Source organism: Artemia franciscana, unplaced genomic scaffold (genome assembly GCF_032884065.1).
Source record: "Artemia franciscana unplaced genomic scaffold, ASM3288406v1 PGA_scaffold_23, whole genome shotgun sequence".
In the NCBI taxonomy this organism is placed as follows: Eukaryota; Metazoa; Arthropoda; class Branchiopoda; order Anostraca; family Artemiidae; genus Artemia; species Artemia franciscana.
In genome coordinates this window covers 1,160,738-1,183,781 of record NW_027062649.1, presented here as the reverse complement: position 1 = coordinate 1,183,781, position 23,044 = coordinate 1,160,738, and the positions used below count along the sequence as shown (strand labels likewise).

At 34.0% G+C, this 23,044-nt stretch overlaps 1 protein-coding gene across 1 annotated transcript in view; it reads right to left on the bottom strand.

Annotated features, from left to right (window-relative positions):
* Positions 1-4,904: 4,904 nt before the first annotated feature.
* Positions 4,905-23,044, bottom strand: part of LOC136041464 (unconventional myosin ID-like) — a gene marked incomplete at its 5' end in the record, with an annotated part of 92,942 nt that continues 74,802 nt past the window's right edge. The window contains 5 exon segments of the mRNA XM_065726149.1: positions 4,905-7,096; positions 8,358-8,509; positions 10,568-10,708; positions 14,259-14,580; positions 21,620-21,786. Of these exon segments, the coding sequence (XP_065582221.1) occupies positions 6,883-7,096; positions 8,358-8,509; positions 10,568-10,708; positions 14,259-14,580; positions 21,620-21,786 (996 nt within the window).

Sequence of the window (23,044 nt, the reverse complement as noted above, 5' to 3'; positions counted from 1 at the left end):
AGGTATTTGAAAGTCACTGCAAAAGATGATGGAGTCACAAAGCTGCACAGTATTTTCCTTTTTGATGAATTTTGTTAAAACGTACAGGTGTTTGGTTTAGCATGAAATATTTTCATTAATCTGTTTGTATTAAAAAGTTCTGTACAGTTGCAAAGCAGATAAAATTCCAAATTATTCAAAATATATTGCTGCACGAATTTATGAGACATATTCACATAGATTGATTTACAGAAAGAAAAACATAGGACTATTTACAGAATCATTGGGGAGTTTGTGGATCAGGTGGAGTTTAAAAACTTTGGGGAAAAAAATGTATGTTTGACATTGTCAGACGTTTTCACGTAATGATTAATAAAAAAGAAATACAAGAATATTCACAAGATCAAAGTTCAATAAAAGTTGCAAGGCTGTAGGCCTACGTACTTTTTTTGCATGTTAACTCTTTAAAAGGATAGCCTTTATTTTTTTTTAAGTTTACAAAACGACTACTGGAAAATCTGTAAAATGGCTGTAATTGCTTGTTTCCATCCTTGGAATTATTACAAATAATTTTTAGTTTGTTCACGGATATAGAATTTTTAACTATCAGAATTGGGTTACAAAGGATTTCTGGAAAATGATTGATTTTAACGCAGAAAAAAGAAACCATCAAAACGAAGAAAAGAATATTGTTGAAATTGAGAATGAAATGAAAAAGAAAAGAAATGTTGAAACAACAATTTGAGCTTCAACTTGAGCTTAAAACACAACACGAAACCTTAAAATATATACGTCATATTCAATGAATGTTTTTAAAATGACGAAGTTTTCAAGTACTATTTTTAGTCAGGTCATATTCAATGAATAAAAACATTCACTTTTCCATTCATTCACATTCGGTTTCAAGTTTTCATTTATAAATTCAAGTCAACATCAACACATTCAGTTTTCAAGTTTTTTTAATAAAGAAGTTTTCAAGTACTATTTTTTCGTTAGGTCTTATTTAATGAATGTTTTTAAAGAAAAGGTTTTCAAGTTTTCAATTTTTTCATGAAGTTTTCAAGTTTTTTACAGAAGAAAAAGTTTTTTAATGAAGAAGTTTTCAAGCATTTTTTGTTGGTGTTCCATAACAGCCAAGATAGAATTAATCTCCCATGTTATAGACTTATGCTTGTTAATTACTTTTGTCTGCTAATTTTTAGAGCTATCACTTCTTGTGTAAACTTGCCTAAGGGAGTATTCTCTTCTTATGTTTTTGATCTGCTTCGCAATTCTTTTCTTGACAATTATCGTTCAAATAGGTCAACTTCTCATAAAGCCGTTTATGGTAACAGCTTAACTTTATACTTACGTAACATCTCCTAAGTATGTTATTCAGGTGAGGATATCTACTTTGAAAATCATCTTTCGAAAATATGTATGGCAACTGTTTAACTGTGTAAATTCACCAATGTACCCTCTGCCTATCTTAGTATTTTCTGCTTTCTTTTTGGAACCATCCCAGTGAATACCTTTATCATGAATATATTTTTAAGAATTTGGAACTCCGTGCTTATGTATTGTCTTATATATTATATTTTTGTATACTTGTATGTTTTTTATTTATGTAAACAACGTACTTATTTAATAAATTGTTAAATGTTTTTGCCAAGGCTTTACTACATCAGAAATGGCCATTCCAAATTTATCTCTATCCTTAACCTACAACAATATACCAACCTATCGTTTTATTGCACTGGTATCTAACTGGACAGTTGAACCTGGGGATAAATCCTATTCTCGGGACTGTTTCGTGAATTTTTTTTTCATGTAAGATTCCCAGCAAACCAAAAATATTTTTCCTTCTTTTATCGTCAATCCTGCTGGCCCAGCAGACTCGAAATTGGTGTTGTCAGATTTTTTTCTGGTGCTGGTGTTGTCAAAACGAAATTGGTGTTGTCAGATTGTTTCTGGTGCTGGTGTTGTCAAAACGAAATTGGTGTTGTCAGATTTTTTCTGGTGCTGGTGTTGTCAAAACGAAATTGGTGTTCAGATTTTTTCTGGTGCTGGTGTTGTCAAAACGAAATTGGTGTTGTCAGATTGTTTCTGGTGCTGGTGTTGTCAAAACCAAATTGATGTTGTCAGATTTTTTCTGGTGCTGGTGTTGTCAAAACGAAATTGGTGTTGTCAAATTTTTTCTGGTGCTGGTGTTGTCAAAACGAAATTGGTGTTGTCAGATTTTTTTAGGAAAAGAATTATAGAAGACGATTGAAAAAGTAACACGGGCATGAAAACGACTGGTAGCAACCTTCACATGGCACTCCTCGGTTTATCAGGTATTTATATTTCTGATACATCCTGACACAGGAGCAGAAGCATCTGACGAGTACTGAAGCCACGAAACAACACTGAATTGTATAATAGTAAAATAAAAGGTATATTAGTAATGAACGGAGGTAGCGGCTTCATATTGATACCAGGAGTGGATACCGAAGGAAAGATAAGGCATTTGCAAATTTCTTAGGACCTTCAAAACTGTTCCCAACCGTAAGAAATTTATAATACAAATTTCAACCCTCCTTCCTCCATATTATGATTGAAGTCTCTTCAGTCATTGTTGCCTAATCAGGTCGTAAATAAAAGGTAGATTCCACATCTACCTTTTAGATTGGACATCTTAATGTGGAATGGCATATAAATGTAGAGGCAAGCTGTTAGGCAATTCATCCATACGTATCCCGTTACGGCAATCTAGTGAAATAAATTAAACCTAACTCGGCTGACAAAGAACAAAAAAAAATTATTTATGATTTTCATTGTGCAACAAGAAAGCAGTAAATTTAAACAGTTTCCATAATTACCATTGAAAAAAATACTCCTTTCAAGATGATCCTAGTAACAAATAGTAAATAAGGAATAGCACATACTTATAGCAATCTAAATTTCACTTTTGTGAAGTCAAGTACCATTCGTAGTAGTAGTAGTAGCATGCACACTTAAGGCGGATCTACACTGAGATAGGTTTCAAACAAGGCGGGTTAATAGCGTACACCTTGTTTTGATCTGACACTATGTTCAGGAGTTATGTGCTATTGAGTTTCTTAGAATTGGAGGTGACCGTCTCTTACTGGGTTGCTAGCTATCGCTACAATCCGGATAACTACGGTTTATAGTTCGGTCTTTAATAGTGCCCATGATTATGACGTCATTCATCAATCTTGTACATGAAAAATGCAGCTTTACTTTCAAAATTCGAAAAATAATTTTTTTAATTACAAAAAGTTTTTCACCACGTCAATTTCCTTTAAATTGAGCCATTAAGCAGCTCTCTACAATATTCCAGTGCCCCGCTATCTGGAAAAAAAAAGAAAAAAAAGATGCCGTACATGCAGAATAGCGTAGTTCAAGCTACTTATTTTTCAAGCCTATAGATTTTCCTCGTTATTCAAGTCAAGGGACCGTAAGTTTCCTATATAGAGGTTTAGGACAAGTCAATTCTAATAGTGTACTTCTTGTCTTGAATTAACACTATTTTCAGGAAATATGGGCAATTACATTTCTTAGTATTGGACGTGATCTTCTCTTACTAGGTAGCTAGCTACTGCTGCAACCCGGATAAACGCATACGTGTATAGTCTTAGCGATACAACTCAATTTTTTTATTATTAAAAGTTTATGAAATAAACTAGCAGATACCATGGCTCACCTTTAGAGAGATTCAAACCCACAGATTAAAATTATTTCAGTTTCTCCTCCAATCGTTCCCTAAAATATATGATTTCAAGTTTGAATTTTTTCATACAGTTTTTTTTTTTTGCATTTTGGAACTAGAGCCGCGAACCACCCTTTTTTCTACATTTTCTATTACACATTTTTGAACATTATTTTAGAACATATTTCAGAACATATTTCAGAACATTCATTATTTTAGCAGCGCATTTTTGAATTTTGCGCAATTTTAGCAGCGCTATGTTTTGGGTTCAAGGATCCCAAAAGGAACAGTAAATCTCGTGAATAGGTCTGATGTAGTTTATATAGCCCAGCAGGAACTGTCTATCTGAGGAGGCCAACTACGTACTTGTTAAACACCGGACTTAGTGTTTATATGCAAGGCATTTTTTTGGAGGCGGGAGGGGGCTACAAAAGACTTCAAAATTTGTTTAAATTCATTTATGTCACGTTTTTACGGATTGGAGTAACATTACGAGGGGGGTTCAAAAAACCCTGACCTTTGCGTATAATGTTGCCTACATGCAGCTTAAACGAGAATGGTGAATATAACACCTGTAATCATTTTCTCTTAGTTTTCAGAAGGTTTGATCCCAAAAATTCTGATCTTCTGTCCAGTTGAAGTTAAATAAAAGCGTTTAAAAGAAAAATTGAATAATCAAAAACAACATTTAATACATCGTCTTATGAATAACAATACAGAGACAGGATAACTATGACAAAATTTTGGACGAATTATTAGACATGGCACAATTAGAAAAGGCAGAAGAAAGTAAGAATACGGAGTGGGCATCTTTGGCATAGAAAGAAAGAAACACAGTGACACTATACACAAACTGGAATATACAATTAATAATAAAACAAATTCATCGTGTAATTTATTTTACCACCCATAATTGCTTTCAGCTTCTGACACTGTATTTTTTCATTCCTTTTGTCAAAGTCTTCTAAATGTAAAGTTTGAATATTCTATGATTAGAGGGATCTTTGCCTGTAATTAAAGTCTCAAAATTTAATTGAAAGACAATTTTTGATTGATTTTATTTAATTTTTTTTAAACAGTCTAGCAAAAATTTTCCCCTTTAAAACTGATTCCAAAAATTAACTATTTAGAAACGTCCCAAATAACTCTCTTTAAAATAAACAAGTCCAACCTCATTTCTTTATCTTTTATTTGGCACTTTAAAAAAACACCAGCACTTTTTTCTTATGAACAATTTTTTTTCAGTACAAACACCCTTTTACTGCGTCTACTTTTTCTCTAGAAAACATGTTTCAGATATAATAAGCATGGTTGTGAAAAAATAATTATTGAGAAAAAATTAGAACAAATAAGGTGGATGCTTCAACCTGCAATGCATTATGTTAGGAAGCCTTAAAAAGCCTTTTCTTTTGTAAAACAAATGTTGGCCAAAAGCTGTTTTTCTATTTTTCCTAAACAAACTGAATCAAAGTTTAATTCTAATTCTGTAAGTTTAGTATATATTATCTTAAACAAACTTTAGGATTACAGATCCAAGCTGGCCTAGGTTAATAATCAAAATAAGTGAATTAAGAACTTCTGTTAAACTTTAGTGACAACACCACAGTAGCCAAGAGAATCAAAAAGGACCCTGGGCACTCTGCTATAGCAATCGGGGGTACGAGTTCAAGCCACTTTGCAGTAGGGACTGCAATCCTAAAATAAATTTTTGTATTTGTAGGATCATCTTAATATAGAATTGAAAACACGATTTGACTCAACAATATAATAATGATTGAAAGAATATAGCAAACATAAACAGAAATCCAAATAAATGTTTTAGATTATCTTACAACGATAAATAAGGCACAAACTAGAACAAAATACTTCACAATTGGAATATAGTTTATAAAAATATAATTGGCTCTATTAAAAAGAAAGGCACACATACATACATATATATTTGTTGGTCAAACAGACAAAAGGCCTATCTACATTCTGCTTTTACGAAACATAAATAGCCTTTTGTCAGTTCAAAACATATATTTGCAAAATAGCATTCAGCTATTTTAACCGGCACGATCGGAAATTAATTCAAAGTAGCACCAATGACCCCCTCTTTGCCTATGCCCCTTTTTGCCTACTTTTGCTAATACCGCAAGCACGTCACATCGTTGAATCACCTGTGGACAACACACTGGCGAACCCTCCTTTCCCCAATACTGTTTAAAGCTATTGTTTTGTCTACCTCCAAGGACATCTGGCAATTAAATTTGGGAAACCATGGCTACCTCCCAGGTGCAAGGGTTCATGCTGCAAAATGAAGGAGCCGTTAGAGTCAGACCCAGCATTTACCCAGCCTTTATTAGCCAATTCAGACGAGCCACATCAATTAAGATGGTGCTTAAGGGAAAGGAATTTTCGGTTGCATTGTCTTATTCTCTTTTCCTTTATTAGTAGTAGTAGACAGGTTTAGTAGCAAAAAATTGCTATTAAGCCTGTTTAATTATTAGTCCCATTTCATCACACCATAATCAAACCACAAACCTTGTACCGTTAACTATCAACTTCACATCAGAAAACCGTAAAGCAACCGATAATATTGCTGTGAAGCTTCATAGAACTGAGAACAAAACTAAAAGAAAACTACGATGGCATTGCAACTGAAAGTTCAAGTTTTGGCAACGCTGCTATTGCCAGTGAAGGCCTCTAGCCCTATGATCTTGTGCTCAGTGGCAATTTTTAAGCTGACTCAGAAAAACTAACTAAGACGGTGTTTTTGGGAAAAGAATTTTTGTTTGTATTATCTGACAATTTATTTTTTTATTAATTCTGTTTCCATCAAATATTGTACCCTAAACTATCAACTGGTGCTAAATTGTAAAGGCCCATTCAGAATGAAATTTTCTTGACACCAAGATTTAGCTAGGCAAATTTGAGTCAATCAGAATTTTCCTCGGATTTCCTGATTGTTTGAAAAAATTGAACGATAAATTCTGATGGGCTCAAATTACCACTAGCTACAAGGATATTATTAAAATCTCACTGTGGATGCCTTAAATGATAAATACAAAATTTACTTTGTAGTACGAATTTCCGTCCGATAACCCATAAAAAAATCCCCTTATTAGACTGATAATAAAACAAAACAAAAAATTACTATGGCATTGTAACTGAAAATTGAAGTTTTCCAACGCTCTTATTATAAATGAAAATACCTTATGTGCCTATACTCAGTAGCCATTTTTTACACTTTTGATACCATTGTGGCCTTTTCCCGCAGGTTCGCGTAAAGGACAAGAGTATGAAAGGTCACCAGAGGGATTCTTAGTGAATGACACAATACTAACATTGGGCAGGGCTTGAACTTGTATTAAACGTTGCTTCTTTCCTAGCATGCATTGAACATTATCACTTACAACAACACGCAAATCTCTTCTCTGATTCCTAAAAAGAAAAGAAAATAAAAGATTGTTGCGGTTCTACTTTATATTGTCAAAAGAGACCTGGAGCGAAGATAGAGAGGAGAAAGAGAAAAGAGAGTGAAACGAGAGAGAGAGAAAAGCGAGAAAAGAGAGAGAGAAGAGAGAAAACAGAAAAAGAAAGACAAAAGAGTGAGAGAAAGGGGGAAGGGCAGTAAGATTAGCTTGGCAAGGAAAGTAGTATTATTCAGTCATAGATGTATCAAGCTAAGGGCACCGAACTAAATAGAAACATAATATATGTTCCAAAATTTGACACTTTATAGTCTCTTATGGTAAATGGTTTCTATGAGACTTTAAATATCAAAGTCTTTCAAAGACAGACGAAAAGCTTAAAGTGCCTTAAAAAGTATGAAAAGAAGGACTTTATGAAAGGTAAGGCTTTTTCAACTTTTCATCGTGAACTGAATAGAAAATAGAGAGTATTTTCTACTTTTCATGAAAAATTTTCCAGTATTTATCCAGATATTTTAAATGCCCAATTTGGAGCGCTCGGGCAACACAAACAAGGTTTCAGAAATAGCGTAACATTCAAGTGATAGTTGTCAATGCTACATTTAAAATAACGTTTGAAACGGAAATTTTTCTAAAACATCTTTTCCACATATTGGAAGTCCTGTGGACATGGTCAGTCATAAATTTAAGGAAACATTTTATTTGGGGATTCCAATTGCCTTCAAATTTGAATTACCCTTACTCCATACCTATTAGCCTTAGTTCTGACCTAGGATGGATGGATGATAGATTATCTATCAACAACTGAAATGGCATCATTTTTACACAGTTCTGGAATAGGCTGTGCCTCTCCCTCGGAATATCTGTCTTGGCTTTTTTTTCATTAGCCATGGCTCCCAATTCTTTCATCACAGTCCACCAACTTGATTTTAGTTCAAACTCATTTTTGATCTTAACTCATTTTTGGAACTGACTGGAACTTAAACACAGAATACGCTAGAAACACAGGAGCTGATTGGATCTTAAAAAGAGAAAAGAAAACATTGTCTTTCAACAAAAATGTTTATTTTGCAAAAGAATATGGTCAATTAGTTTTTGTTTAAAATAGAATTTTTAGACATCAGAGTTTAGAAATGCAAGCGGTCGATTTCACACTATTTCTATATTAACATTGTCATTTAAAGCTACTTAAACTAAAAGTCAAAGAAATTCGGTAAAACCTCACGGAAAAACATTCAATTATGTAATCAAATTATAAAACCCCAACTTACACTCGGTAATTATGGCAGATGACACCAACAGCTTCACCGACCCTAGGATCTTCAAGGTCAGAAGATAGCAGGGAAACTACAAGGTCATTTCCTCCTTGAAGATGAATTACAATGAGTCCATCATATCCAGAGGATACGGTCAGTGCTGAAATCTGGAATTGTAATAATAACAGTTTTTAGATGAAAAAGAAAATCAAAGGATGTAAAGAAAAAACGAAAGATAAAAATAGTATGAAATAAAATCAATTGAAACAAGTTGCAAGGATCAGCTCATGAAGTAAAAGAAAATACCTACTGAAATACAAACTAGCAGAAATATATCTTTATATTACTGTTTCCATTCTCTTATAGACGGCGTTGGGAGGATCAGTTCAAAGAACCCATCCCTTTTTCAGAACAGTATACTTTTTGGCACTGGTGATTATTAAATTTGTTGTGCACTACTTATTTTGTGTTTTGATTAACAGATTAGCTGTTCCCATGAGGCTTGATCCTAGTGATATTCTTCTGGGGCTTCTCTCTTAACTGGAACAAGAGGGCCATACTGTCATTAAAATCGCCACAGGTTCACTTTCGTTGATCTGGGTTCCACGCGTAAATTCACCTATTTGAAGAACACAGTGAACCAATCAATCGACTTCTTTATAGCTCATCATAAAAATAGAAAGCTTATGGCCAAAATGAACTATCAAGAAAAGAAAAGAAAAGAAAAGGGGTATTAGAAATATAGAAAATTGAAACAACTGAAGCAAATAATGAGTTAAATCCGTATTTCCTTGAAAAAAATGTCTACTCTTGTGTCAGTTGCTGAATTGGGGTTCATCAAATCATATTTCCCGTAAATATAAGTTTGGCCGATCAACCGGTAAACAAAAAAGACAACCGAAGTGTTAGTGTAGTTGGTGTAGCAGCTTGTAAGTTATAAAAAATAGGTAAATAGGCTATAAAAAAGGTTATAGGTAATTAAACAGACTTGTTGTATAAATTTGGTACTATGAATGCTAGGTGGATTTAACTGAGATGTTATAGAGGCAAAGGCCGCATTAACAACCATTTTTTTTATAATTTCCTAATGTTGATCTCTACAGTTTCACTCATATTTCATACATATTTCTACATATTTCTTCTGGTTTTTATCTGGTTCTGGTTTTTATTATTTTTTTTTTTTTTTTAGCGAAACGGAGAGCGAAAAATATTTTGCTCTCCGTTTAAATATATAGCGAAATGTATTTCTGCTAGATAATAAGCAAATCGGGTCTTTCACAATTTCAAAAATTCAAAATCATAGCTTTAGACGCAAAACTGTTCATGAGAAGATAGAATGGCAACAGTTAAACTTCTCTAATCCTAAATTAGCAGCACCAGCAGAAAACTGCTGATTAAACTTTCTTTAAATAGTAATAGCAAATTACCAGACTTCAGCTGTTGAACAGGGCCGCACTAAGTAACAAACTCAGATAGAAAGATAATCGGAATAAAGCCTTTGCACGCAAACTTGGCCTTCTCACCTTTTAAAGTGAGAAGTCACCTTGAACACCCTCTAACTGAGAATCAAATGAGCACAAGATCTTCCCAGCCAGATGCTTTGAGGAATTTTAAGTCTACTCGCCGTACAGTGATGCCTCGCTAATTATTGTAATCAATTACTCTGCTTAGATGAAAGAGTTAGATGGCGTCTATATTCGATGTTTTCTTGAAAAATATGACGGAAAACTGGGAAACAGGTAGCAATCCCCCAGTTTTCGGTTCTCCAGTTTTACCTTTACCTTTCTTCTTTACCTTTCTTGGTAAACCCTATGGATTTCTTTTCAAATTTATTGCTTGATATTTCCAGAAAAGGGAACAACTTATCTTCATTTCTTGTTAAGAGACATACCAGTCCATTTCTTGTTTTGAGACATGCCAGTCCATTTATTGGCATCTTCTTGATCCGTACTCAGAAACAAGAAACTGAAGCGGAAATAGCAGTGTACACTATCCAAATTACCAGTATTCCATTCCATTTTTCCAGACGTCAAATGACGCGTGTTTAATAGACTCTATGTTGACGGAAGAAACTACTCCAAAATCTAAATTTGTCCTGACTTCCTTCTAATTACGAGGTTTAAACTCGGTGTTCAATTTTAAAAAGAAATAAACAAAGGAGGGTAAACTCTAGAAGTTTTAAATTTAAATCCTGTAGATAATTTATGACCAAATTTTTTACTTACATCTTGCAAGGCAATTTTGCCACTCATAGATTTGAAAGATTTTTGGTCTAATTTGTAGATGGCACTTTCCGTTACGACAATTGCTCTGTCTGCCATTTTGTTGTGCTTATTAATTTTTCTGACTAGGCATGAGAAAGCAACCTAGAATAAAAATAAGGATTATTGAAGGAGTCAATGAAATCCAATGAAAATAAGATCATGGTTGCAGCCATAGCAGCAACCTAGTAAAATACAAATCACGACCCATAATAACCCTCCTTTTTGTATTCGTCCTTTTCTTCTTTTTTTCTCTCTCTTTTCTTTTCATCAGTATGTCTATCCAGTTTGGTGTAGGAGGTTATTTTTTGTTAATTACAAAACAACTGCTGAATTCCTGTTATTGTTCTCTTTTCCAGACATCTCTCTATAATTGGTATCTTGAGATATTTTCGCATAAAAAAAAAAAAAAAAAAAAAAAAACGATCTAGGTAGGTCAGAAGTCTGAGAAAATTCGTTAAGAGCCTTAATTTTGGAAAAATTAGCTTCAATAATCAAATATCTCTAAAGAGCTCAGCATGGAAAGATATTAAACTGCGAGAGAGCAAAAAACTGGAAATTGCAAAATATTTGTATATATTTTAACAAGGGATTACAAGAATTCGAAAACCTTAAAAAATAAAACCAAAAGTTTGAAGCTTAGTAGAAATCGCTATTAGAAATTGGACTTACTTTAATAATCAAATATCTTTGAATAGATACAGTATGAAAAGATATTAAATTGCGGAAAGAGCAAAAAACTGGTAATTTCAAAAACTTTTGTATATTTTAACAAGGGATGACAGCAGTCCTGTGGTGGCGCAGTGGATTTGACCTTAGCTTGGTAATACGGGACCCAGAGATCGAATCACGCTGCAGGAATGCACTGCAGGGCCGACGCAGGGACCTTAGTAGTCAAGAAGCGTCGTTAATTCTTAAATGTAAGGGATGACAGCAATTCAAAAATCTTAAAAAAGAACACCAACAGTTTGAAGCTTAGTAGACAACTAGTATTAAAAATCAGACTAGTCAATAATAAAATATTTTTGAAAAGATCAGTATGAAAAGACATATCAGCATAAAAAACTTTTCTCGAGGTAAACACAAAAACAAAATTTACAAGTTTTATAATTCACAATTCTTTGAATAAAAAAGAAGTTTTTTCCGACCAACTGAACAATTAACAAATTTACAACCAGAAAAAGAATTTTCTGTCCCACCACCTTAACAATTAACAAATCTACAACCTGCACCATCATGAAAAACTAAACCAATAAAGGCAGCTAAAGCAAAGGGTATTTGCAAATTATGTGAAGTAATGAAAATCAAAAAAAAGAAGAAAGAAAATGGGATTAGAAGGTAAGCGACAGCCAGAATTGAAACGTGCCAAAATCGAAAATGATAGTTATGATAATTGGGTTTGGGATTTTGACACAGATAAGGCCATCAATCCTTACCATGCCTTTGTTAAGAAAGAAAAAGTTCGGCATTATATTTTTTATTAATACAAAAGACAAGCCAAGGAAAAAGTTAAAGGTTCACTGACAAAGAAATCTAATTTTACAGAAGCGGAAATTCAAATTTAAAGTCATTTAAAATGTTTAAGGAGTTGATTAATGAAAATGAAGCACAGATAAATCCGATAAGAAAACCAGTGAAAGCGAGAATGGCGAAAGCTAAGGAAAAAGGCATGGAACTAACAACAGCGAGATACATTGAATTGTAAACGAAATTTTGAACAATGATCAGTGGTTGGAAACTGGAAAGGACATATTTGTTGTCTATAATGTCTTAAGAAAAGTGAGATTATGTATGAATCTAAACGGCCAAAGAAAAAGGAGTGGAAAAAACTTTCTGAGGGAAAGATGAAAAGAAAACAATCGACAATGAAATTTACAGTGGGAAAACAAGAGACTGCGATGACTGTTCACAAAAACTATCTAAATAGGTCAGAACTTTTAGAAAGAACTCGTATTTTTCACAGAGTGGCTGCACCAAGCCTATGGTGACATCAAGAAAAGGCTCAAATTGTGTGTGGTTAAAAGACAAGCGACAATGAGAATATATTGGATATTATATATATATATATATATATATATATATATATATATATATATATATATATATATATATATATATATATATATATATATATATATATATATATATATATATATATATATATATATATATATATATATATATATATATATATATATATATATATATATATACTATGTATATATACAACGTATATATAAGTACATATATATGTATATAACATGATGATGTTTCTTTAGGTTATAAAGAAACATTATTATTTATACTTCTTCTTTTTCTTTTTGTTTAGATTTATATGGAGATGCTTTCGCAAAATCTCATCACTAGAATTAAATTCCAAGCCCTACAGTATACTGCTAGAGCAAGTTCAAGCTCTGAGTCCCTTATTATCAAGCAGAAATACACCCACTTCATTACTACAGGTCTTTATTATCATTATTTTACTAGACAGAGAATTTATACCTAGATGGAACAAGACACTAGACAGAAAAAGTAAAAAAAAAAAGTCTTGTAGTAGCGCAGTGGGTATGATCTCAGCTTGGTAATACGCGACCGAGAGTTCGAATTGGTTCCGGTGATGAGATTATGCGAAAGTGTCTCCATATTAATCTAAACAATTACTTATCCATGGATATGAAATATGTTAAGACCACTCGTTTGTCAGACTCAGGGTATATTCCTTGAGAGCATAATTCACTCAGAGAGAAAGGGGAGAGGTCCCACCAAGATTACTTTGAAGAAAACATCCCTGAAGACCTTAGGCGTATATAATAGAACATCGAGACTTGGTTTTTGGCCTTCAACGATTACAAGAGCAAAATTTATGCCATTCCACTGTAAAAGAATTTTAGAAAATAACTCCATGTATATAATTATGACTTTAATCATACATTTATATATACATATAAGAACTTACATTAATCTAAAGAACAAGAAGAAGAAGAAGAAGAAAAGCATTGCAATACCTAAAGGGTCCTGTAGTGGCGCAGTGGGTTTGATCTCGGTTTGATAACACGGGACCTAGAGTTCGAATTTAGCTATAGCAACACACTCCGGTGCTCAAAATTTGATTCTGGTGATAAGATTATACGAAAATGTCTCCATATTGATCCAAACAAGAAGAAGGATAAGAAGCAATTTGGGAGGGGCAAAGAGCCACCAGACATACAACAAGAATAGTGAGAATCATTGGTCTTAGCATGGAGACAGACCTAAAATAACCGATTCTGTTTGCTTCAAGAACTTTAAAACACCTCGGTGGGTGCAGGGAATAAATAGCGCAAAGAGCTCACCAAAACATGTGCTCTGTTGTTAGTTATACATCAACACGTTCTACACTCATGGGAAGAGTTTAATTTGTCTGACCTTTCAACCAAATTTCTTAGCAATGTGCCCAGGAAATGCAAGATTAGCACACATTTCTGAGCCAAATCTCGCAAGGGTGATATCAAAACAACTTTCAGTTTTGACAACCTGTCAGTTTTTTTTCCAACAACAGCAAGAACTGAATGCAGCATTAATCGCCACTGACCTTTATCATTTCCTGTGTTTTCACTGATAGTCAATCATGTGCGTTGTATTTAAAAAACTGGAAATTGAAATAAAACTAACTTACTTTACGGAATTTCTCTTTATTTTTCATGTTATTAATAGCAGTACTGTATTTCTGGACAGCTCCATGTTCACTTGTCAAAGATAGGTAGTCCCCTTCCCATTTCCTCCAAAGTCCATAATCAGGTCTCTTTCCACGGAGAACATCACAGGCAGCTACTTTGAGTCTTAACTGGGGCCAGTCCGACTGCGGAATAACTCGAAGGATCATCCATGCCCGCCATCTTTCATGGATCGCTTTCAGCATAGCAGTTGTTTGCTTTAAAACAGGTGGAGGTGCTGGCCAGCGTAGTCGCTTGCCATAATCAGGCATTTGCTTGACGTTCCTAAAAAAAAACTTGGCATGGACAAAGAAGGAGAAAAACTGTAGCATTGCAACATTTAATGAAAAAAAGGGATGTAAGGGAAGGTGTAAGGGATGATAAAGCATATTAAATAAAGATGCTATAGAAATCAAAGTCTTGCTTTCCATTTTGAGAATTAATTACAATCGAACAAAAAGAGGCAGACAGATTAAAGAATTAGTTAGACTGATGTAATCCAAGGAGATGAGAAAAGGTTTGAATAGTCGAACATGATGATTCAATTAAACCACCATGACACATCTTTAACTCACATTAATATTTACATTTGCTCTACTTGTTTTTGCAATTAACTAATGCAATTGCTACTTTAATATAAGGAAATCTATAACAGTACAGTATATATATATATATATATATATATATATATATATATATATATATATATATATATATATATATATATATATATATATATATATATATATATATATATATATATATACACTTGGTACCCTTTCTTCTGTCTTATATTCTAGTTTGTTAGATTGTCAAGAAAGCCAAAATACGAAAGATATAATTCACATATCGTCCCACAACGACAGCAATATTCGACAGTTTACCGTATCTAATATCGACATCAGAGCTGCATTCGACTCATTCGAACAAGAGGCTATCTTGCGTATCCTTGAAGAAGATGAAATACCCTTGCTCTTCAAAGACCTCTTAAATAAAACCATATCACAAGGACACACAAATTAGAGAAGACTTGAAGCGAAAAGTCTGAAAATTTCCCTACAGAACCGTCAGTCAAACAAGGTGACGCCCTACCGCCTACCTCTTCGATGACATAACTGATTAATAAAAGAGAAATCAGTCAAATACACGGTGGATTAAGACTTGAGAAAAATGAGGTGATCACCAGCTTGAACTCTGCTGAAAATGCCCACACAGAAAAGCATCTGTTGGTGAAATTAGGGATGACAGGCGGAATGGAGCTACGTCTAGTTCCCACTATAAGTATGTACTTATGGAAACTTAATGATTGTAGTCGCAGTCGCAAGCAGTAGAAGTCACTGTCACAAGAACTTGCAAGCAGTCATAATCGCAAGCAGTGCAGTTGTAAGTAGTCGGAGTCGCAGGTGCTCGCTAAATCTTACTGATTAAAGCTAGATATCAAATATCCAGCAATTTTAATTTATTATAAATCAGGAATTTAAAACAATTCAAAATTAAAATTCCACGTGGTACTGAAGAAAGCAACCAGGCGAAGATTGAAAAACCAAGTTTTTCATATGTTCACTGGCTATTTGCCGTCATCTATTTTTTTTCCTAAAAACAACCCTTTTTTTCGCTGGTTATTTGTCACAACCCTTGGATCAAGTGGCTATGAGTCATTATTATCCAAAGAATATTACGTCACTCAGGGTTCAATTTCTGCCGCTTCCTGTGAAAATCTGTCTTTTAAACAATACTATAGACAATACACTGTATACTACAAATAATATTTTAAACAACAATTTTAAACAATTCATACAGTTCAAAGTTGTTTGCATAAAATTTCATGTTTCTACCTGGAACATGTGTCTACTTTAGCAACAAATTTAATGGACAGAAAGACAGACATTTGATGAACAGAGAGACAGGAACTTGATTGAATGTATACAGATGTTGTGCAAGGCCAGAAATACAGATATTTTCCTCAAGCGAAATTCGAAAAAAAAGCTAAGAAATGGCGAATCACGGAGAAAAATCTTGAAACCTTTAGACCGAGGGGGGGGCATAATGCCAAAGATCCAAATCCTGAAAAAAGTATATGGGGAGATAACTACCATAACATTTCTTCATCAATGCTATCTCAGTACCATCTGAGTATTTCCGATCAGTATTTGAATATTGATCACTGAAATCGTTTCATAGGAAAATTCCATAAGGAATGTTACCTTTCAGCATATGAATAAGATATTATATGTAGAGAACATCTAAATAAGATATAAGGGTTTCTTTTCTTTGACGACTCATATTTTTTCGGTATTTTCACGACCCTTCTACTGTTTTAGAAGAGTTTTACAGTCTGCAGTCTCAAGACTGTAAAAATGGATTGTAACAATGCTTTTTTTTTTGTATTAAACAAAATAAAATACAGAAATTCAAGCGGTTTAAAAGAGTGTATACAAATGACCCCTTGCATCCTTAGATCCTTCAAACTCAAGATCGTACAGATCATCCACTTCCAATCTTTCCACATGATCCAGCCGTTTTCGTATGTTTTCAAATTTGCTGCTCTCCCCTGCCCCTAAATATAATGCCGCCTCCAAAATATATTCATGCATGCCTTCTTGAAAGAACTTGGGACTAACAGCAAAAGCAAATAATTACTGGTGAAAAGTCATTTCGAGTCTTAGACGTCACAGACTTTTGTTTAAGGTAAGGGATGAAAAAGAGTTTAATTTAGTTGTAATATTGTATTCGGCATGTCTATTATGCGAATGGTTTGCTGCTTTGGAATGATTGTATTGTGGCTTACATGGTCATTATGCACAATTCTTTTTGTAAGTGTTAAATGAACATGATTATGAACATGATTGTGATATTAATTGTTTTTTGTTTTCATTTAGGTGTGTTTACGTATTACATTGATATTCATCTTTTGGATTGCGAACAAAATATGATTTTTTTTTTTTTCTGGTTCTCCTATTATTCAAGTACATCAACAAGGTATGTTTTTTTTTATAATGGTTAATTTTGATTGTGATTTATTAAGGGAACTGGAGAATAATCCACTCACTCTTGGGGATATAGGAGGTGGAGTGCTTTACCGGGATTGTGATTCTAATAGTGTTGGTGAGCGATATTCCAAAGCCACTTATAAGTTTCTTCCAGATCTGCCCCGTGATTTTATACCGTATATTCTTTCTGTTTTCATCTGAACTGCCAGGGTATTGGCACTAATTTCAAGCATTTGTAAGACCTTTCACGTGAAAGCGAGCCGCATGTGATGGTACTTACTGAAACTTGGTCAAATGATCATAATTCGTCGCTGATAGATATTTCAAATTAGTCGTTAATAATGAAAAATAGAGTCGCATCAACACGAAGGTCTAACAGTTTATATAAAGAATGATTTAAGTGTTACAATTAAGACGAAATTAACAAAGCACAAGGAAATGGTTCTCGAGTCGTTAGTGCTACAGTTATCTAGTAACGAATTTAAATGTTTTGTTTTGGTGATTTATAGAACTCCATTAGGAAATTCTGCGGGATTTATTAGTTTACTGGGAGAGGAATTGAATATGTTATCTCTCTCTAATCAGCCGTGATTCGCATGTAGTGACTTTAATTTGGATTTGCGACACCTTGATTCCAATCAGCGAGTTCAAGAGTTTCTTGATTTGATATCAAGTTTGGGTCTAAAGCCAGCTATAAGCGTAGTACCCATCAGTTCTATTAAATGATGTTTCTGACCATTTTGGAGTAATGATTACAGTAGGCCAGGTAAGACAGATAAATAGTGGGGCTGCACTAGCTAAAGTATCCAAATGTGTAGTTGACTCAGAAGTGATGACAAAGTACCTTGAAAACTCTGATTTTAGTTTTTCTACGATGAAATGGATATTAATCATAAGTTTGATAAGTGGTATTATAAAGTAGTTGGTCTTCTCCAAGAGTACGTTAGTATTAAAGAGGTAGGAAGATGTGGCGTACCTAAAAAAAACCTTGGGTCACGGAACGTTTATGATTATCTATGAAAAAAAGAGAAACCAGATGTTTTCAAATTTGTTCGGAAGAAAGGTGTGACTAAGGAAGATTATAAGTCTTATAATAATGCATTGAATGGTTTATTACGAGAGTCTAAGGCTGAGTATTTTGCATTTAAGTTTAAAGAGGCAAAGGGTAATCCTCTAATAATACATGGAGGCTAATTAAGTCTGCGATTAAACCAGATCAGTCTCGTTTGGGTGAAATTGCCCCGAGCAGTGTCAAAATCAAATCAGTTGGCCAACATTTCTCTACCGTTGGATCTAAAAATGGATCGAGCGTCTCACCCGAGCAAGATGATGGTGCGTTTACGCAGTTCCTTTCTGAAGAATGTGATGTGTCAGCTTATTTGAAGCCAGTAAATTAAGTGGAGTATCTGAAGTTGTTAACAGTATGAAAAATGGTGCATCCAGATCTGACTTAATTACTCTAAAGATTTTCCGTGGTGTCTACCCTGTGATCTGTAGGGTATTCGTGTTTTTAATTAACGAGTGTTTCAAATTTGAATTTTTTCCTGATTGCTTAAAAAAGCAAAGGTGAAACCTTTGTTTAAAGGAGGTGACTCGGAAGATATGGAGAATTATAGACCGATATCGTTACTTCCTGTTATATCTAGAGCAATTGAAAATTTAATATATGAGCGAATTGTGAAGTTCCTGGAATCAAGATCATTTTTTCATTCTACTCAATTTGGCTTCAGGAAAGTGATGTCGACCGAGTAAGTTATTTTATTTTTAACGTCGTTTGTTAATAACGCGTTGGACTGTGGTCTGAAAGTTGCTTCAGTATTTTTAGATATCAAGAAGGTTTTCGACTGCGTGATTAAGGAAATATTGCTGAAAAAGTTGGAAGATACTGGTATTCGGGGTTATTTCGCTGAGCTGATTAATGAAAATGAAGCACAGATAAATCTGATAAGAAAACCAGTGAAAGCGAGAATGGCGAAAGCTAAGGAAAAAGGCATGGAACTAACAACAGCGAGATACATTGAATTGTAAACAAAATTTTGAACAATGATCTGTGGTTGGAAACTGGAAAACACGTATTTGTTGTCTTTAACGTCTTAAGAAATTAAGTGAGATTATGTATGAATCAAAACTGCCAAAGAAAAAGGTGTGGAAAAAACTTTCTGAGGGAAAGATGAAAAGAAAACAATCGACAATGAAATTTACCGTGGGAAAACAAGAGACTGTGATGACTGTTCACAAAAATATCTAAATAGGTCAGAATTTTCTGAGCGAAGATAGTGGTATTCGGTCTAATTTATTGCAATTATTAATTTCTTTTCTGAATAAACGGACCCAGTGCGTTAAAATAGAAGATTTTAAATCAAGTGACAAAAGTATAAAATGTGGTGTTCCTCAAGGATTAGTTCTGGGGCTCCTAAGTTTCTAAGGCTAAGGCTATTTTACCGAGCTTTGCAGATGATACCCATTATACGGTGGCTGCTAGGACAGAAAAGGAGCAGCTAAATTTTTTGAAAAGTGGTATGCTATACATTAAAAATGGATGATACTGAATAAACTACAGTTGAACCACAAGAAGAGCTCCTTGGTGATATATGGTAGAAGCCCTAATTATTATCCTTGGATTCAACAGATTCAGTTAAGTGGAATCATCATCTAGTGTGCTAAATCAGTGAAGTTTCTTGGAATTGTACTGGTTGAGTGCCTCAGATTTAATAATCATGTCTGTCACAAATATCCCGAGATTACACGTAGCATCGGAATGATAAGAAAACTTAAGCATATTTTCCAGCATAATATCATAAGGGCACTTTATTTCTCTCTTGTGCATACACAGCTAGTATACAATGCTACTCTATGGTCTCCTGCATTCGTAGTTCATCTTCATACATAGAGAGTGCTACAAAACAAAGTGGTTAGAGTGCAGACTAGTGTTGATTAACGTTCTTCAGAGATCCAGGTATGTTGAACTTAAGATATTGTCCATTTTTGGTCTAGTAAAATTTTATAGTGCTCCATTTATGTTAAAGTACCAAAATAATTTGTTGCCAAAGTGCTTCAGCGGTCTTCTTTTTTTTACCAGTTTTTCCCAGTTTTTTTTTAACTTTTTTTACCAGTATATCACCAGTGCTCATTTTTGGTCTAGTGAGATATTATAATGCTCTATTTATGTTTAAGTACTAAAACAATTTGTTGCCGAAGTGCTTCAGCGTTTTTTTTTCACCGGTTACAATTGTTCACGAGCATAAGACAAGGAGTTCAAGTCAGTACAGGAATCCTAGAGTAGTTACTACACGATGGAAGTTTTTTGTGCGCCATGTTTGTCCTATTATATATAAAAATAAGTTGTCTGTCTGTCTGTCGAGTGACGTCATGTTTGTCCGCATATGACGTCTGAATTATTTCATCATATACCAATTCAAAAACAAGAGTATTCAAGCCGATGTAGCTGAGTTGGTAACGCGTTATGTTCCAGGTTCTAGGTTCGAGAGGTTCCAGGTTCGAACCCTGACTTTAGTATTAATACAAAAGTAGAAAAAACTAAAAAAAAGGTAAAAACTACAAAAAAAACTAAAAAAGCTAAAAAAAGGTAAAAACTGCAAAAAAAACTAAAAAGAAAAAAAACTAAAAACTAATAAAAAAAACTAAAAAAGGCTATAACTAAAAAAGCTAAAAAAAAATATATTCTCTGTGCGCCGGAGGGCACAGGGGGATATATAAATGACGACGGGACACAGAGAATGTTCGATTAGCAATCACCATCAACAAAGCTAAAGGGCAATCATTAGAATCATGAGGTATAGATCTGAATACGGATTGTTTTTCCCATGGGCAATTATATGTTGCATGTTCAAGAGTCGGTAAACCTGATAATCTATTTATATGTAGGTGGGACACAGGGACACAACTACAATGGCGCGTAACTAATATGGCGCGTAACGACTTACGCGCGCGGGGGGGCTTGGGGGCGGCGCCAAGCGCCCCCACCAACTAGGTGTTGGGGTGGCGCGAAGCCACCCCAACAGCTAGTTGATAATAAAATAAAATAAAATAAATATATTAATATCAAAATTAAAAACATGTTAACATATATTAAATATATTAATATTAAATGAAAAATATATTAATATATATTAATTATATAGATATATTAATATAATAAATGCCTCACTTCGAAGCTTTTTTACGAAAAAAAAAAACTTTCCTTATCAAACAAAAACGAATCAATCATGTGCTTAACCACTAAATTCTAAAGAACAACTTGAAAACGTTGAGTGCATTAGATATACTGGGGTTCTAATCGACGTAAGTTTGGAATTATTTGCAAAGGCACTTACCTAAACGCAGTTACAAGTTCCTTGACGAAGGCTTTCATTTTGTACCGTCGATAATATCTCATAATTCGATAAACTGCTACCACCCTCTTGTACCGTTGTCTACAAATATATCCCCGCCACAACTTTTGCAGAAATATTACAATCCCTGGAATTAACTTCGCTCTAGCCTGCAATAATGAATGTATTATTAATCGTTTCCTAATTAAGAGACTTTTAGTGAAGCGGCTCATAGGTTTGAAACATCGAATGAAATTATGAAAGATTATCAAAACATTGTTAGTTTTGACAGCATGTAGACTTTTTGTAATGACAGCAGGACAGTTTTGCAAGCATGACAGTTTTGACAGCAATCACAGTTTTGACAGCATGTAGACTTTTTGTAATGACAGTATGACAGTTTAGACAGCAATCACAGCTTTGACAGCATGCAGACTTTTTGTAATGACAGTATGACAGTTTTGACAGCAATCACAGTTTTGACAGCATGCAGACTTTTTGCAATGACAGCATGACAGTTTTGACAGTAATCACAGTTTTGACAGCATGTAGACTTTTTGTAATGACAGCATGACAGTTTTGACAGCGATCACAGTTTTGACAGCATATAGACTTTTTGTAATGACAGCACGACAGTTTTGACAGCAATCACAGTTTTGAAAGCACGTAGACTTTTTGTAATGGAGGACTGACGACGCACGCCAATTTGTGATTGCAGTTGCATCTGTTCCCGAATTTATTCCAACAAGAAGTACCAAGGACAGTGGAAGCTTCGTTTTTAAGTGGATAAGTAGAAACTTACACAACCTAATTAATTTGGGAAAACAGGTAGGCAGTTATGCATTTTTTCGTAGCAGCGGGCGCGCGAGCTCCAACTTAAAAAAAAGAAACGTGGGCAAAAACAGCAAAAATTAACTAGAAATATAATATCTTAGGAAAGTATAGCTTTCCTTTGAAGGCTTGGCTGTCTTGGGAGACAACAGATTGTTAACATTTCAATTCCTACGAATGAAAACGTTGCAGAATTTAACTAATTAATTTTGCTTATTAATTTTTATGGCTTAATCTGGCAACACTAACAAAAATCCGGTACTACCCTAAAATCTTCCTAATTTTACCCAAACCTAATTACCCAAAGGTGAATTTAAGAAAATCCCGATTTTGAGGTAAGAATAGACCAAAGATGGATCCAGGGGACAAAAATATTTTATTTTGATGTCCTTGGTAATTAAACGGATTTTACGGAAATATAACATTCATACATGTTTCCAGTCACTAAGACCTTTAAGCAGTTTCCTTAATTCTGGAAAGGATTTGACTCGGGGCAATTTTGTAAGTGGGGTTTATCGAATTCCTTGTTCTTGTGGGAAGTTTTATCTTGGCAGAACTCACCGACAATCTGTTCAAAGATTTATTGAGCAACGCAAC